This window comes from Nyctereutes procyonoides, unplaced genomic scaffold (genome assembly GCF_905146905.1).
Source record: "Nyctereutes procyonoides isolate TBG_1078 unplaced genomic scaffold, NYPRO_anot_genome, whole genome shotgun sequence".
Taxonomy (NCBI): Eukaryota; Metazoa; Chordata; class Mammalia; order Carnivora; family Canidae; genus Nyctereutes; species Nyctereutes procyonoides.
In genome coordinates this window covers 33,997,775-34,015,422 of record NW_026575047.1, presented here as the reverse complement: position 1 = coordinate 34,015,422, position 17,648 = coordinate 33,997,775, and the positions used below count along the sequence as shown (strand labels likewise).

Here is a 17,648-nt window from a genome sequence, read left to right as displayed (position 1 = left end):
GAGTGTTAATTGGAACTTGTGGGCTTTCAGGCCTGTCGTTAGACAAGATGAGGTGTAGATGGGCCACCACAGCCCGGCAGGCCTGTGTCCTCCAGCTCCTGCTCCAGTGGAGACTCAGCCACCCTTCCCCTCCTTCAGTCAATGCTTCTGAAGCAGCCAGGGATCTTGCTGAGATGGAGGGGTGCACGGAGGAGCCTGGCATCTGCATTTCCAGCGAGCTCTGGGGGGATGCTGGTGCCACCAGTCCCGGGGCCACACTTGTAGTCCAGGTGCCTCCTCATGAGCCCCGTCCTACAGCCAGGAACACTGGCTCAGAGGAACCAGGCAGCGGGCCCAGGAGCTCGCAGGCAGCAGGAGCAGGCCTGGCCCTCCTCTGGGCCTGCAGAGGGGGCAGGTGGACAGAGTCCGTGTCCCCGCCCTGGAGCCCTCGCTCCTGGAAGCATGAGCCCCCACGCCCTCTGACCAAGACCCTCCCGCCCACTCCCCCAGGTGCAGAGCTTCCTGCGGGGCTGGCTGTGCCGGCGCAAGTGGAAGACCATCATCCAGGACTACATCCGCTCGCCGCACGCTGATAGCATGCGGAAGAGGAACCAGGTGGTGTTCAGCATGCTGGAGGCCGAGGCCGAGTACGTGCAGCAGCTCCACATCCTGGTTAACAACTTCCTGCGCCCACTGCGGATGGCCGCCAGCTCCAAGAAGCCCCCCATCACGCACGACGACGTCAGCAGCATCTTCCTCAACAGGTGAGCTCCCCCAGGGGCTGGCCCAGCATGGAGCACCCGCCCAGGGCAGGTGAGCAGATGGACCACACAGGGTGGAGGTGCCCAAGCCACGTGACTCCAGGCCACCTCCAGCAAGTGTGGGTGTAGGGCACACACGGAGGCCATGCGGCAGGTAAAGCTGCTCCACTGGGGGGTCCTGTCCCCCAGGGCACACCTGGCAGGGTTTGGAGGCATGTTTGATTGTTAAAACCTGGCTGAGCTAGGGAATGCTGCGGGCACAGCTAGCAGAGGCCCGGGCTGCCGGAAACCTCAGGCAGGCCCTGGCCCAGCCCCTCAACAAGGACAGCTCCTCCCACAGTGTCCCTGCTGAGAAGCCAAGTCTCCAGGAGCTAACTACTACGCTCTGTCCTTCTACCCCAACGCAGCCACAGTGACCGGAGGTGAGGCCGGGTTCTCTGCCCGAACATATCTGCCCTCTAAACGCACCTCCTTTTCCCGAATGGTGACTGTGGTGTCACTGTGGGACTTGTGGTACCCAGAGGGTGCAGCTTGCGCTGCTCTTCTGCTGTCTACCTCTTTTTAAAAGGAGTTTCTTAAAAAGTGGTTTAAATAGATGAGCTTTTTGGTGGGTGTGAATATTGAGTGAGCCGTATAAAAGCAACAGGCCTGAAAACACATACCCAGAGTGCGGAGGGTAAGCGACTCCCCCCAGGAATGAGGATGGGCTGCCATGTGCCCCAGGATGTTCATTCAGCCACTTCACTCACTCTAACCAGCCCCCATGTAGGCCCGCCCCATGGCGGTCAGGACCAGGGGGTGCTGGGTGCAAGGGACCAGTGGGTAGCCTAGGAGTGATAGAGATGGGCAGAGGCTGGCCAAGGCTCCGGCTGGACAGGCCCAGAGTCAGCGGCGTGGGCAGGCCTCCAGCTGTGGTGTGGACACCGCGGCAGAGCTGGGGCAAGAGAGAGACAGACAGACGGGGAACAGCCTTTGACCTCATAGGACCTTCTAAAACTCAGCCACTGGGCCTTACAAGGTTGCTTTTTTAATATATGTGTTGAACCCAATTTTTAAGTATTACATAAATGCTTTTAATTCATTTCTTGAAACAAATAAATCAGTTATTATGTTTTTGTGACATCGGATAACAGCTCAGAAATCACAGTGGACTCTTTCCAACACTGTGACCTGCACAGTCCCTTCCTGGGTGACCCAGGCAGTGCAGCAGGGTTCACACATGGGCACACGTGAGTGAGCACGGGAGCTGGGACCCTCATGCTTCTCTGTCTCAGGGTCCAAGATGGGACCGGGGCAACCCACCTGCAGCAGGTGCAGCAGGTGCACAGGTGCTGCTGCCACAGGTCACAAACCCCTGTCCTGCAGGCTTGGTGCATCCCCAGAAACACTGCTGACCCTGGACAACTTGGGGGTGAGGGACACACCCTTGAACATCCACATGTAACCTTGAACTCCACCCAGTCTTAACCATCGATGGCCCACTCTTGACCGGAAGCCGTAGTGATCACACATACTCCGTTTGTTATGTGATTTACAAAACATACCTTACAACAGAGTGAGCTAGGAGAGAAAACAGCCTCAAGAAAATGTGTTTTGGGCACCGCGCTTTATAATCAGGGAACCCCACGTGTGAGCGCACCTGTGCAGTCCACACCCAGGCAGCCCAAGGGTCCATTGTGCTGCGGGAGGCACGGGGACACTTCTGGGCTGTCCCCCCTTCTCTTAGGCCATGACTGCAAGCCCCTGGTGACCATGTATCACAACCACCAAGAGATGAACCTGTGCTTTTGTGATGATTTAATCTTTCCATCATTTTGTTATACTTCATGGATCTTCCATGGAATTTCTGGGCTCAGGAGGCTCCCGGCAGAATGAGCCCTTCCCGGTGTGTCCCAACTCTCCCTCGGATGTTCTTCCACTTTGCTGTTCTTGATGGTGTCTCCTACTGTCTTTACGTCTTTCCTTGGAGGTCACGTCCCTGGCCACCCCCATGTCCCTTGCCACCATTGGCTTATGTCCTCGCTGTGTGTTCACAGGGCCTCATGCTGCCCTTTGTGACACCCATCACACTTAAATAGTGACTTACTCTGTGTCTGCATCCTGCTTACCATGGATGGGGTCAGGGCTGTAGTGTACAGCTGCACCAGCTACGCACTGCACAGTTCAGAGACACTATTCACATGGACCAGAGATCAGCACAGGTTTTCTGTAGAGCATCGGACAGGACATAGTTTAGACCTTGTGGGTCATGTGGTCTGTGTCAAAACTAAACAGTCACAGACGATCCTGAATGAACGCACATGGCTGTGTTCTGATAAAACTTCACAGAAACTAAAATATGAATGTCGTATGTGTTCACATACTGTGAAATATTCTTTTGGGTTTTTTTTCAAACCATTTAAAAATGTAAAAATCTTTCTGAGCTTGCAGACTGTACAAAAAAACAGGGAGTGAGCCAGTCATTTGGATGAAAAGATTCTGTGTCCTATAAAGTTGCCGTGTTCTCCCAGAATATTCTATGAATGTCATAGAATTCCAACCAAAGTGCAGTGTAGCAAAATGATCTTGAAGTTCAAGTGAAGGAATAAATACACGTAAACAGGTAACTGTGTTTCATTTATTTTTTTTATGATAGTCAGAGAGAGAGAGCAGCAGAGACACAGGCAGAGGGAGAAGCAGGCTCCATGCACCGGGAGCCTGACGTGGGATTCGATCCTGGGTCTCCAGGATCGCGCCCTGGGCCAAAGGGAGGCGCCAAACCGCTGCGCCACCCAGGGATCCCAGTAACTGTGTTTCAAAACAAGAGTGTTGTAAGAAACATTCCCTACTTTAACTGAAATATGTTATGGAAATCGATAAATATAGTAAAGTAACAAAAACAGCCTGAGTGTAGTAGCAGAAAATACAATAGAAAGTCTAGAAACGGACCTAAGAGCTAGAAAGTCTAGAAACAGACCTAAGAGCATGTAAGAAGTGGAAACGATAAGCAGCAGCGTAGAAGAGCAGTGGAAACAGCTGGCGCATCGTTAGATGGAATCGGGCAATCAGCGACCCTAACTGGGGAGGATTGCGCTTATACCCCTTAACGTGCATCTCACACCAGCGTGAACTGCAGTTGAGTATTTTATGTAAGCGTGAAGCAGGAAAATTAAACAGGTGAGTGTGTGCACAACCCATGCACACTCAGAAACAGAAGACAGAAAGAAATATTATGCCTCACAAGGCAAGGGGGTGGCAAGATGGACAAACTTCCAAAAAACGATGAATTAAAACATCAAACACACCATTAGCAGACAGACCACTGAGCAAAAGTGTCTACAGTGTGTATGTTAGGTTATGTGCTACATATGTGGGCTTATTTAAAATTAAGAAGAGACAGAATAATAATTGGACGTAGCTAGGGAATTCCCAGAGAAGGAATTCAGGTGGCCAGTGCATAGGAAAAACATTTAAGGAACATAACAGTGATTTTTTTCAAAGCATATCAAATCAAAATGAGATCATTTTATTCTCTTGTGAGATGGATAACAATGGTAGCCTCTACATTATAGGTGAAATTCTCTCCTTAAAATGCCTTAAAAATGAAGGCTTCATCAATTGTATTTTTATAGTCCTAGCTTATGATGTCCCTAACATGCTGCTACAGTGGCCCGTGCAGTGTTGGAATTTAAGAAGGTGCATTTCTCCCCGATGCATCCTGAGCAGTGGGCGGCTCGCGGTGCGTGGAAATGGCTCCCCTGAGTGGTGCTGGGCAGTGTTCGGGGTAGTCCGGAGCCTTCTGGCTCCCTCAGGAACCCCAGAAAGTACCCTGATCCTCCGTCTCCCCATCTCAGACCAAACATTCTGCCACTTGTGCATTCTCACTCACCCTTGAGTCAGTCTCTAACTTTTTGAACATGGGGCCGACGAAAGTTCTTGGGATTAATACGTGTTTGTCCACACAGCAGACTAGTTCAGAGGCCACAGAGACACAGCCCAGCCCTGTCCAAGTCACTCTGAGGCCACAGAGACACAGCCCAGACCTGAGTCACTCTATAGGGGACAGCTGCCTAACTCAAAATGACTTCAGCCATTGGGGGGGATTCTGGTCGGGAGTCAGTGTGTGTCCACACCTGGGGGGGGACCCTGGTCGGGAGTCAGTGTGTGTCCACACCTGGGGGGGGGGGACCCTGGTCGGGAGTCAGTGTGTGTCCACACCTGGGGGGAACCCTGGCCGGGAGTCAGTGTGTGTCCACACCTGGGAGGGTGCCCTGGTCGGGAGTCAGTGTGTGTCCACCCCTTGGGGGGGCCTGGTCGGGAGTCAGTGTGTGTCCACACCTGGGGGGAACCCTGGTTGGGTGTCAGTGTGTGTCCACACCTGGGGGGGCCCTGGTCGGGAGTCAGTGTGTGTCCACACCTGGGGGGACCCTGGGCGGGAGTCAGTGTGTGTCCTACCCTGGGGGTGGGACCCTGGTCAGGAGTCAGTGTGTGACCACACCTGGGGGGGAACCCTGGTCGGGAGTCAGTGTGTGTCCACACCTGGGTGGGCCCTGGTCAGGGATCAGTGACCACGGTGCAGGGACTATTCTGGTGGGACATGGAGGAGGGGACAGTGAGTCTCCACAGTGCGGGGACCTCGCTCTGAAGATTTCGTGTCCGTGGATGATGTGAACATTCCCCCTGGCACCAGTTCTCCTTCCGTCCTGCACATCTGCCAGTGTAACTGAGTTCAGGCTTTGCCCCCCAGCCTGCAGGTGTTGTCTGTCCATCTCCCCCACCCCCCAGGATCTCGGGGTACCCCCTGCTCTGCTCCCTACAGGCCTGCGTCTCGGCACCTCCCATCCCCGCCGCCTATGGTGCAGAGGGAGTAAGACTCTGGTGGGGGTGGGGGGATGCTGGGCTTAGGCACATGATGCTGGAAAAGAGATCAGCTGGGGGGGGCACACACACCCCCAGGAACAGAGAACCTTCCAGGGAGGGGGAAGCCAGGTCAGGGGCTCAGACTGCACCGACCCTTCCTCTCGGGGCCTCACTTTTCCTGTCTGAGAATCAGGCACATGACCTGGACGTCCTCTGGACTACCCTACCTGGGTCAGGGCCAGCCCCAGGCACCCCGGGGAGACCGACCTCCAGCCCCCAGGGTGGTAGGATCAGGGTGACACGTGGCCTCAGGGAGGCAGGGAGGGGCTGCAAGAGGAGGCAGGAGCCTGTCCCCTGCGGAGACAAGCAGTCCTGTGTCCTCAGGACAAGCTGTGACAGCAGACTGGGGCTGTTCCGGGCCAGCTGCCTGGGGAGTGGTGGGCGGGAAGGGGGTGCGGCGGGAAGCCAAGGCCAGCGTGGCTGCCAGGGGACAGCACATTCCCCTGCACTCCAGGTGGTGACAACGCCGGCATGGAGGGCACATGGGGTCTTTGCTTCCCTAACTTTTCCTGGAAAGGGTGGCGGCGAGCTCGCGTTGACTGAGTGCCCACCACGCACCAGGCACTAGCAGTCCCGACGTTTCCAGGAGTTACCTCATTTCACCTGCCTATTTTGTGCAGAAAGACCCGAGGTTCAGAGATGTTAGGCATTTTGCCCAAGGCCACACAGCCGGGGGAGGGGCGTAGGCAGAGACCAGGTCTGCAGCCACAGCCCTGCACACACAGCACCCTGACCTTTCCTTGGTATCCTCCGGAGCCCTGGGCTCGTCTGGGGTCCCAGATGGGGAGACCTCAGGGGGCACAGGGAGGCCGGCAGGCCCCACCTGGGGAACCCTGCTTGGGGCCATCTGGAAATCCTCCACCGCTTCTTAACGGGGGTCCTGCGTGCTCGTCCAGACCTGGGCCCCGAGCAATACAGCCCAGTGCTGGTGGGCCTTCACCGGGCTCCGTGGAGGACGGGACTCGCTGCTTGGCGTCCTGCCGGGCGCCGCTACTCGGGGTGCCCTGGAGGGGCTGAAACTGCCCCCACCGGGCGCCACTCACCCTGTGCTCTCCCCGCAGCGAGACCATCATGTTCCTGCACCAGATCTTCTACCAAGGCCTGAAGGCCCGCATCTCCAGCTGGCCCACCCTGGTCCTGGGTGAGTAGCCAGCCGTGGCGGGGTCGCGGGCCGCCCTGCAGAGCGTGGGGGAAGGCCCACGCCAGCGCCCGGAATCCCTCCCGGGGAGCACAGGAAGCACTGGTTCGCAGAAACTGTATTTCTCGGAGGAAGCCACGTATTCTTAGTTACCTATCTACTTTTCCCTTTTAAAAATAATATCGACGTACCCATTTGAGAAAATCTGAGAATCCAGAAAATGAGAAAAGGTTTAAAAATATCATTCATAGTCCTCCCTCCAGAGATAACTGCGATAAACATCTCTGTGTGTTTTCTTCCAGTTTTTTTCTCTGCATAGATCTTGGGTTCCCCCCCTCCCCGTTTTACATAATTGCAAACATACCAAATTTAGATTTTGAATCTTGCTGTGGGTTGTTGGTTTTTTATTTATTTTAATTTTTTTTAAACTTTATAGCACAAGTGTTTTTCTTATCCTGGAAGTCTGCTTGTTGACGGCTGCATAATGCTCTACTGCCCGCCACTGGCTCATCAGAATTATTTCTGCTTTTTTGTTACTAGAAATTATTTCTGTGTGTGATGTTTTCTTTTTACGGAGCATTTCCTTGGGATAGGTTTCCAGAAGTAGAGTTCCTGGACAAAGGGCTGCTCTGCCCTCAGGCCTTGGAGGCCTCTGAGCGGGTTGGCACTTCCTTCTGTTTTTCTCAAGTCAGAGACCCCCACACACATCCCCCAAGGTCAGAATACGAGCACCCCTGGCAGGATGGGGCTGCCCTTCCAGCCGTAGCACAGGCGAGCACTGTTCACCGCACAATGGGGAGCCCTCCCCAGGAGCCCCCGCTCCCAGTCTGTCACCAAAGCACGTGTTTTTCTAACATAACAGGGTTTGTAAATCACGGTGTCTGTGGGTCCATCTCACCTGTCGAGTGTTGGTTGGGCCGGCCCTTCCGCAGATGGAGGCTGGGGGCAGGCCTTTCCACCCGCACCTGGGCGGGGCACGGAGTGGGGTGTGACTTGTGCCCGGCAGCCTCCCTCTGCCTGTTGCCTGCTGAGAGCAGGTCTTGGCAGAGAGAACCCAGCTGGGAGCCCACAGGAAGTGCCCTCGTCCTGGAGCGGTGGGGGCCACCAGAGCACCCTCTACACCTGCTCTCGGGGGCACTTGGAGACACAGGGGCGAGAGTAGATGGACCCCATCTCTACAAATGTGACTCTGCTGGGGCCCCTATATCTGGCCCTGGACAGGGCTGGGGTGCCAGAGACATCCTGCCACCACGGGGCTCCCTGGGTGGGGATTGGGGCTGGCCCTGGCCTCCTGAGTGGGGCTGGGGGCACCGGCCCCCCTTAATGCGCCGTCCTCGCAGCTGACCTGTTCGACATCCTGCTGCCGATGCTCAACATCTACCAGGAGTTCGTCCGCAACCACCAGTACAGCCTGCAGATCCTGGCGCACTGCAAGCAGAACCGGGACTTCGACAAGCTGCTGAAGCACTATGAGGCCAAGCCCGACTGCGAGGAGCGGACCCTGGAGACCTTCCTCACCTACCCCATGTTTCAGGTGGCACCAGCGCCCACGGGCTGCTGCGGGGGGGCGGGGGGGCGGTGTGGAGGGCACGAGGTCAGAGGGCAGCCTGTTCCTTCCTCGGTCCTGCCCTGGGGGGTCCGCCCTGCTGAGAGCCATTCTCTGCCTGCCCCCCTCCCTCTATCCCTCTGTCCCTGCCCCCCGGCCTCCCACAGATCCCCAGGTACATCCTGACGCTGCATGAGCTCCTGGCGCACACCCCTCACGAGCACGTGGAGCGCAACAGCCTGGACTATGCCAAGTCCAAACTGGAGGAGCTGTCCAGGTGAGCCTGGCTTCCGGGCACCACCCCTGGGGGGCCGAGTGAGGAGGGACCCCACCCCCGCCCCGGGGCCGAAAAGGGACCCCCCCAGACCAAGCGAGGAGCCTCCCCCGCCCCGGGGCCCAGTGAGGAAGCGCAGTGGGAGCTTCAGCCCCAGCTTAGAAGCAGGTGCTTGGGTGAGGGTTCGGAGGCAGGGGCTCAGCCGCCAGCAGCAGGAAGCAGACGGAGCCCCCGGGGCAGACCTGTGTGGCTCCAGGCAGGGTGGCTCCAGGCAGGGTGGCACGGGTGGCATGTCCCGGGCACGGGTGCAGAGAAGGACACTCACAGGCCCATTCTGTCTGTCTTCGGGTGTGAACCTGTCAGCCCCGTGGCCTCACACACGTGTGCAAGACTCTGATCAGCGGCCGTGCCATCGCTGGGGACACAGGCTGTGGCCTCCAGTCTCCGAAGCCCAGGGAGCCCTCCCCCTGCCAGCGGGGCTGCCGAGGGGCCGGGGTGCAGGGCCCAGGGACAGGGGTCAGGTCTCAGGCCAGATACCTGGGTGCCCTGGTGACACTCCTGGCAGGAGATGATGGTGGCCGGTGGAGGACGGTGGCCGTGGGTGTGAGGGGGAGGCTCAGACTCCAGCAGCGTGTTGAAGGGGGAATTAGCAGGAGTCCCCAGCGGGCTAGATGGAGGGCCCTCGCTGAGCCGCCAGGAGGGGCAGGAAGCTGCCAGAGGGGCGGTTTGGAGGGGAGTCCTTCCGTCTGTCTTCTGGGGAGACAGACGCTGTGGCAGAGATGGCAGGACAGGAGCAGTGTCTGGAGGTCAGGGGAGCGAGGCCCTCGGGGGCTCCACAGTGTGGGGGTCAGATGTGAGGGGGCGCCCTGTGCCCAGAGACAGGCTGCGGAATCGGGAAGGAGGGTCGGCCCGCAGGCCAGGGAGCCCCACCACCCACAGCCCTGCCCGGGCCCTGGGGCCACTCACAGCCGAAGAGGCCGCCCCAGGCCGTTAAGGGGCAGCAGGTCAGGGCAGGGGGAAGACCAGCTGCACCCAGACAGGGAGGGGGTGTGAGGGGGGCGTGATTTCAGATCACACAACCTCTGTGGGCACCCCATGTCCCTTTGAATCCCAAAGCCACAGTCTGCACACTCGTCCCCCATGAGAGGCCTCAGGGCCCCCATGGAGCACCCTGTCCTGGGGCACACAGGGCTGCAGGGGGCACACCTGGGACCAGGTGTCAGGCCTGAGACCCCGAGTCCCATTCCCCAGGGCCCCAGCCACACAAGAGGCAGCTCTCCTGAGTCCTTGATACTGGCCCCTCCTAGCTCCCTGCCCAGGGCCCAAGGAGACGCCCCCCCCCACCCCTGCCCCCACTGTGCTCGCAAACCCCCACCTCTGAGCCTGTCCCACTGCCCTTCTGACCCCGACCCTGAAAATTGGGTGCACCAGCTGAAAGCAACCCCAGCCTGGGGCTGCTGTCCCCATATCTCCGGCAAACTGGGTTCACTGCCTTGGAGTCACCCCCTTGTTTTCACTAACCCCACCCCACCCTGGGGCTGCTTCCAAAAATGCACCCTCCCCAAGGAGCTAGCACAGGCCAGCAGGTGGCTCGGGATCTCATGTCCCCCCTGGAGATAGGCTGCGCCTTGGGATCCCAGGACAGCGTCCCTGGGGGCGCCCAGGCCCCATCCCCAAGTCCCTGTCCAATAGAAGAAACAACAGATAAAAATACAGTCACAACACCCTGATCACTGCCCTTCGCCCTGTCACCCGCCGTGTGCCAGACATCAGGCCCTCACGTGAAATCCGTTATCTCCCGTCCTCACCCCAAAACCCCATAGGTGGGGGGAACGAAGGGCTGGAGGTGTCCCATAGCGCTCAGCCTTGTGCTGATTGCACCAGTGCACATCGTCGGAGTTTGAACCAGGTGACGTCCCCTCGAGGACCGCCAGCCCTCCTGGCACCCTTGGCCAGGGAGCAGCGGGCGCTTCTTCCAGACTCCCTCCCACAGTACTCATCACCTCCCCATCCGCAGAAACCTAGGAGCCTCTTTCCCCGCCACGCGGTTATTTAAGAGCGGGTAGATAGCGCCACCTGCTGGCGTTGAGGGGTGTGGCGGCAGTCAGAACAGGACCGTTGTCTGTAGTCTGGTTAGTGGCTTGGGTGTCCTGCTTCCCTCTCACCCATGCTGTTGCCTGTGGACATAAACCCAAGTCAGCCTTGCCCTGAGCCAGCTGGATGGCCAGCACTCCAAAACTCAGTCATTCCAGAACCCAAACAGCGTTAAGGAAAAAACCATAATAAAGAACATTCACAGAGAAGAAACAGCATGTGCAAAGGCCCTGAGGCAGAGATGAACTTGTTTTGTTGTATGGATGGATATAAGGCCAGTAGTGCAGTAAGGGACAGAGTAATGAACAAAGGATGTTTGCTGAACTCCCTTGTTCCTCCCATTGCCATTCCATTGCACGTGACTCAGACTCTTTAGACAGACCTGTTTCCTATTAATCTCCATTTCCTTCTCCCTGAAATAAGAACACCTGCCTCCTTGGATTTCCCGAAGAGGAAAATGAGATCAAGTCTACAAAGTGTCCAGCACACAGTGGGTACTCCATAAATGCTTGACTGCAGGCTCCAAGAATCCTAGGAGCCTCGCTTTCCTTCTGGGTCTGGCCAGAGGCCTGACATTCCCTCCTCCTGCCCCTGACTTATTCCCCGTCCTTGCAGGATAATGCATGACGAAGTGAGCGAGACAGAGAACATTCGGAAAAACCTCGCCATCGAGCGCATGATCATTGAAGGCTGCGAGATCCTGCTGGACACCAGCCAGACTTTCGTGAGACAAGGTATGCCCTGCCTGCCTGGTCCCAGGAGGCCCCGCAGCAGGGGCAGGCAGCCCTGGGACACCTCCGGGTGGTGCATCTGCAGAGTGACCCAGGGCTGCTGGAGGGCTGTGGGTGTCGCGTCCACGCACACAGGTGCAGGCACATTGGTCTCCATGTCTTCCTTCTTCCCCAATGGCCCAGCGTGTCTGTCGTACGTCCTAAGAAATGCTGACATGTGCTTTCTGGGGCGAGGGTAGGGAGCCGAGGACCAGGCCCCAAATCACAAGCATCTCTAGCCCCAGGGTGGGGGTGGCAGTGTGACTCTGGTCCTTCGGTCCTCTGCTCATCATCCTTGGCCTCTTGGGGACAGCCGCGTTCAGAGTGGCTCCCAGCCCCCACATGCCTCCAAGCCCCATCTGGGAGGCACAGCCCCACGAGGGCCGAGGAGGGGCTGGCTGTCCCCACGGGATGCTGGATCTTCTGTGCACCTGACAGTGGCCCCACCCAGAGCCCACAACCTGCGGAAAACAGCTTTGCATGCACGCCCCAGAGGTCCTCCTGTCCAGCCCCGGGACTCTGACCAGAAGGAAAGCTTGCAGCACGTCCTCCAGCCTGGGAAGCTGGCTCTGCACGTGGCCTCACCTGGAGTTTTGCTCTGAGCCCCCGCGTGGCACCCGTGCCCTTTCCCAGCCTCGCCCTGCTTACCGGAGCCACATGGGGCCCAGGATGGAATTACCCAAAGAACTACCCCTTCTGGCACACGCAGCATCCCCACAGAACAGGAATCCGCTCCGTTGCCCAAGCAAAGTGTGTCCTCCCCTCCCGTGGGCCCTGCTCGACCTGGAACCAGCCAGGGGTCCGGAAAGCCCTTCTTCACTTGTTAGTCCCACTGGCAACACTGGTGCCCGCCTCGTTCAGGCCGCGCCCATGCTGGGCACCAGGAACACCCAGAGGGTAGACCCGCCCCACCCTGCAGAGGCTGCTGTGCAGGGGGCAGGGAAGTGAGCAGATGGACATGGGGTACAGGGGGTTGTGAGCGGATGGATGCGGGGCAGGGGGTCGTGAGCGGATGGTCGTGGGGCAGGGTTCCAGGCAGCGATAAATGTGGGCAAGAGGCAGAGCGGCGGCCCAGAGCGGGGCAGGGAGTCAGGGAGGGCTTCCTGGGAGGGAAGGACAAGTATGAGTTCACGGGGTGGGAAGGAAGGGCTTTCTTTCCCGCCAAGGAGCGGCATACAGGAGCCGGGGTAATGAGTGGGAGCTGGGACGGCCGAGGGGGGAGCCGGCGCAAGAGGGCACAGGTGCCTGAGTCGGTGGCAAAGGAGGCGTGTGGTGTGTGCATGTCGGGGGTGGGCACCAGAGCGGGGGCAGCAGGTGGCTTCATCCACGGCATCTGTTCTTCCTGAGACATTGCCTGTCCCCAGCACACAGTGTCCGGGATGGGGCTGTGTCTGGGCTCTGCAGCCAGGGTGCCACACCTCCTCGGCTGCAGCAGCCTGGGCCCCGGGGCAATGCATGGTGCCGACCCGTCTGCGTTACCACCACACAAGCCCAGACCTGGAGGGCTCCTCTGCTTGCGGGGCCCTGGCTGGGGTGGGGGGGAGTGCTGGGGAGCCCTGAGGGAGCCCTGCTTCTCCTGCCTCCACCACCTGCTGACCTGGGGTGGAGGGAGCGTCATCCAGGGCGCATACCTGCTGCCAGGAACCGGCACAACCCAATCCCCTCGTGGGGACCCCGTCAGCCGCAGAGCTGGCCAGGGGTGAGCATGGCTCCCGGAGAGGGGCTCAGGGTCTGTCCCCCACCCACAGGCTCGCTCATCCAGGTGCCCATGTCTGAGAAGGGCAAGATCACCAGGGGACGCCTGGGGTCTCTGTCCCTAAAGAAAGAGGGTGAGCGGCAGTGCTTCCTGTTCTCCAAGCACCTGATTATCTGCACCAGAGGCTCTGGTGGGAAACTCCACCTGACCAAGGTAGGGTGCAGGGCTGTGGGATGTTTGCGGGGGGGGGGGAGGCCACGGGGGCTGCAGGGAGGCTGCAGGGTTGAGCTCACAGGGGGCTCCCAGCAGGTACCACCCTGACCTGGGGCCCAGACCAGGGGCAAGGGAGTCAGAGACACGTGAGTGCACACCTGTGCAGGGGTGCTGCTGGTGAGTTGGATGAGGGGCCAAGGCCGGGTTTTCTGCTGGAGGGATCAGGGCAATGGGGGGTGAGCATCAGGAGCCCCAACAGCTGGCGCCCTAGCAAGGAGCCTGAGAGGTGCTCCTGTGTGCGAGGGGCTGGCTGCAGCCAGAGCAGCACCAGAGCCTGTCCCTGGAGACGCTCAGATGCCCCTCCCTCCCAGGGCCTCCTCAGGCACCGCGGCACCAGCACAAGAGCATGGGCACGGCCAGGCCCCACTTGCAGGCCAGGGAGGTGCTCGCACACAGGGCAACCTCAGGACCTCGGAGCCCTACAGGAGACCCCATACGCTCAGCCCGCTTGTCCCTCCTAAAAGAGAAGGGAAACGCTGACCGTGATCACAAAGGTGGTTTGCCCAGGCTTATCTGGATGTGCTGAGCTCTGCGATTTCCCCAAATGCAGAAAACTCAACTCCATCATTGGGGAGGAGAGGGAGCTGCACTCCAACTTCCCCCCTGACAAGTAAATGGTCAAAAAGGAAAAAAGTGGGGGGAATCGGCACCTGCTCCTTCGCAGACTGCAGGGCCTTGGCTCATGCGGTCCACTTCTTCCTCCCCTGGAGGACCGCCTTCCCGTCCTCATGCTCTAGCACCACGAGCAGTAAGGCTGCACCCCGGGCAGACTCTACTGCTCCCCAGCTCAGCTCCGAGCTCAGGCTCTGACCTCCGGACCTCGTCTGCAGTACAGGGGGGACCATCCTCACCAGGGGCTCTGTGGACACGGCAGCTGGCAGCAGGTACCGCTCCGTTGAGGCGAAGCTCGTGCGCCTGTGGGCTCAGCCTTGCCTGGAGGCTTGTCGGCGGACCTGGCGTCTGGACACGCTGCTGCCGAGAAGGGGCCAGAAGAGGCCAGAGCATCTTCCAGGCCCTGGATGCCCGGCCCCAAACCTCCTGCGAGCTGCTAAGAAACCACGTGCTGGCTTCAGGGAACAGACCGCTTGTGTGATCCTGTTGACGAATTAGCCAGTGGGCTGCCCGAGCGGAAATTACCTTACAGTGAATACTCCAGTGTCAACCGAGTTACGACGCATCAGGGAGAGCTTTCCTCACTTGCCAGCTCCAGGTTTCTGTTGTGAGGCTGTCTGTCCGGGCGGGAGGGACGTCCCTCGGTCAGTGGGGCAGGTAGAGCTGCAGACTGAGTCTGAAAGCACCTGTTTTTATGTTTGTTTTATCTTATTTCATCTGGGTGGGGTTGTTTGAGCTTCTACAGTCCCTTAGTGTAAAGAACTAGCAGGCGCCCGCCCAGCCTCGGTTTACCCACCTGCACCACAGGAGTGAAAACACCTGCTCCAAGGGGTTGCTGTGAGGATTCAGGGAGCAAGTACAAAGCACGTGCCCTGTGCCCGGGACGCAGAACGAGCTCAGCAGGTGCAGGTCGGTGTCGCTCTTGATTCTTTCGTGCTTGCACAATGATTGCTGCAGGCCAGGCACTGTCCCTGTGCATGTGTGCCGACCTCCTGCCTCCTCGACGGCCTGCTGAAGCGGATGCCGGTACCGCCCCATCTTGCAGACGTCTAGAGACCAGCCTTGGTGAAGCGGGGATTGGGACCCAGGCCAGCCGTCTGGCACCGTGGTCTGTGCCCTGAAACCACAGGCTGCAAGTCAGACTGCTTCCTAGCACCCTGAGTCCCCCTGAAAGGGTCACACTGTACATCCAAGAGATTTAAAACTACCATAAGATCTTCTGGAAGGAAGAGACTCAGAGCTGTGCAGGGCTTTGCAGATTGTCAAGCCCGGGGCTCACCCAAGGTCACTGAGGAGCAAGGCAAGAAGCAGAACCCAGGATTCGAGGTGCCCGGCTGCCCTCTCCAGGCCTCCTGACCCCCCCCCCGGGGGGGGCAGCCTGCCCAGCAAACACCGCAGCTGGGTCTCTGTTGTCCTCAGTTACCATGCTACAGAGCAGTGCCGTGTGACGAGTTACCCACAGACAGACTGGCTCGCGGCACTCACAGCCTCACACGTTCTGAGCGAGGCAGTCTGGTCAGGGCCTCACAGGGTTGCCTCCAGGCCCAGGGGCTGCATCAGCCTTCCCGAGGGGGCCTCCCCATGTGATGGTCAGCTTCCGTGAACACATGGTCTGAGGGACCCCCAGAGAGCCCGCAGGAGCTGCAGCACGTGCTCAAGAGGGCGGATCACGGACCCCACCCACCTTTGGAAAGAGGGTTTCCACGTCTTCCACCCACCAGGGTTGTGGCTACGGTCCCTGACCACAGCATCAGGGCCTCTCATACTCACAGATGGGAGGCACGTTCCCAGTGTCCCGAATAACCAGCAGCCAGGAGGTGAACTCAGCAAGGTCAGGCCTCAAGGCTCTCCCCGACCCCAACCCCAAGTGACTTGGGGACCTCGGGCAAGATCCCTCATGCAGGTCTCATCTCCTTACCTATAAAATCAGAACAGGACATGCGATGTGACCAGTCAACTGGCCTGTGTCCCTACTGGTAACAGAAAGGTTCACCCCAGACTCGGGGCTCAGACTTTGCGGGCTTAGGGGCCCCCAACCCTCATTCGGGAAATGCCCGTGTGAGACAGTCCCACCTGATCCCCTCCACGGGGCCTCTTACGTGAGGATGACCAGAACACCCTCATGGAACACACACACACATGCACACGCGCTCTCGCACTTGCAAGTCTGCGTCCCACCCAGATGCGCCGGGCTCTTCCCCACACAGCCCCCCAGTAACCCGAGGCGGCCCCTGCTGTCTTTCAGAACGGGGTCATCTCCCTCATCGACTGCACCTTGCTGGAGGAGCCGGAGAGCACAGAGGAAGAAGGTAAGTGTGCCGGCCACACGCACCCCTGCACGCCACAGATCCCTGTGCGCCCTCACTCATCCCGGCCCAGCCTGTGGGGATGGGAGGGTGCTGAGCCGCAGTGAGCAGTTCCTGTCCTGGACCCAGCGGGCCCAGCTGGCAAGTGGGAGCCTCCTCCCTGTCCCACCTCCATCCATGCTCCTCGGGGCCCTGGACGCGTTGGTGCTGTTAGGTTTGGGGTCACAGCACCTCAGCAAGCGCCCCTCATTCACGTGGCCATGGGTGCCCCACGTGGTGGCTCCCCTGGGTCAGGGAAGAGCCACAGAGCCACCTCTCTGTCCTCAGCAGGAGGTGTGGGGACAGCAGGTGACACCGGCTGAGGGGAGCAGGGGGGCTGCCCCAGCCTGAGGGGCCTCAGTGGGGAGGCAGGATGGTGAGCTGGAGTGGATGTTGCATGGGACCCCCTCCCCAGGTGCCACTGGGCAGGGGATGGGATCGTTGTCTTAGGTTAGTGGTGGGGTCACCACTGTTGCTTGATTGGGCTGAGGCTGGGCCTTATGTCCCTTCAGCCCTCCCCTGGGGGGAACCCCAACAGGACTCCCCAGACGGGTGCCTCAGAGCGGGGCTAGGGCACCATCTGGGAGTTCATGGGGGACATGGGGCCCTGTCCACACACACCTCCCCAGGGAGCCCCCAAGGGCAGGATAAACATGTGAAGTGATCCACCGGGAGTGCTCCAGGGCCATAGGCGGTAGAGGGCTGGCCCCCATGTTCTGCACTCAACACGCTTCACCAGGCACCCCACTCCTCACAGAGGTTGGCACTGTCCCATCCCTGAGCCACCACACAGAACAGGTGGTCCCGGGCCTAGCAGGGAACCCTAAAACCCTCAAGTGTCAGAGCTGGAAGGCGTGGGGGCCCCAGAGACATCCCGTCTACTCATGGAGGACGTCGGCAGTGGGGGCAGGAAAGGCAGCCGCCCAAGGTCACATGGCCCGTGACAACAGAGCAGGGCCCTTCCTCATTCGGCCCCGCTCTCTGTACCCTGGGTAACATGGGCATCCCAAACAGCATCCATAAATTGTGATCTTGGTCTGTCCAAATAAACAGCCTCCCAGAGTTCAAGCAAGTTTTTCGGTTGAGAGCAAGAATAAAAATGCCCAGAACACACTTTGGCTCTGGGGAGCTCTAAATTGAGCTAAATGTCCAGTCCTGCTCATAAAAATTGAAGATCCGAAGTTCCCCTTCTGGCCCCAGTATCGCCTGGGGGTGGCGGGAGGGCCTGGCAGTGAGGCCAGTTCCAGTCCTGGCTTCGCCA

General features: G+C 59.1%; 1 protein-coding gene across 1 annotated transcript in view; it reads left to right on the top strand.

The window, feature by feature from the left end:
* RASGRF1 (Ras protein specific guanine nucleotide releasing factor 1) overlaps positions 1-17,648 on the top strand; it is a 92,873-nt gene that overhangs the window by 35,705 nt on the left and 39,520 nt on the right. The window contains exons 5-11 of the mRNA XM_055326575.1: positions 490-743; positions 6,701-6,780; positions 8,118-8,311; positions 8,491-8,600; positions 11,307-11,425; positions 13,210-13,370; positions 16,288-16,351. Coding sequence (XP_055182550.1) covers positions 490-743; positions 6,701-6,780; positions 8,118-8,311; positions 8,491-8,600; positions 11,307-11,425; positions 13,210-13,370; positions 16,288-16,351 — 982 coding nt within the window. The remainder of the gene's footprint in view (positions 1-489; positions 744-6,700; positions 6,781-8,117; positions 8,312-8,490; positions 8,601-11,306; positions 11,426-13,209; positions 13,371-16,287; positions 16,352-17,648) is intronic.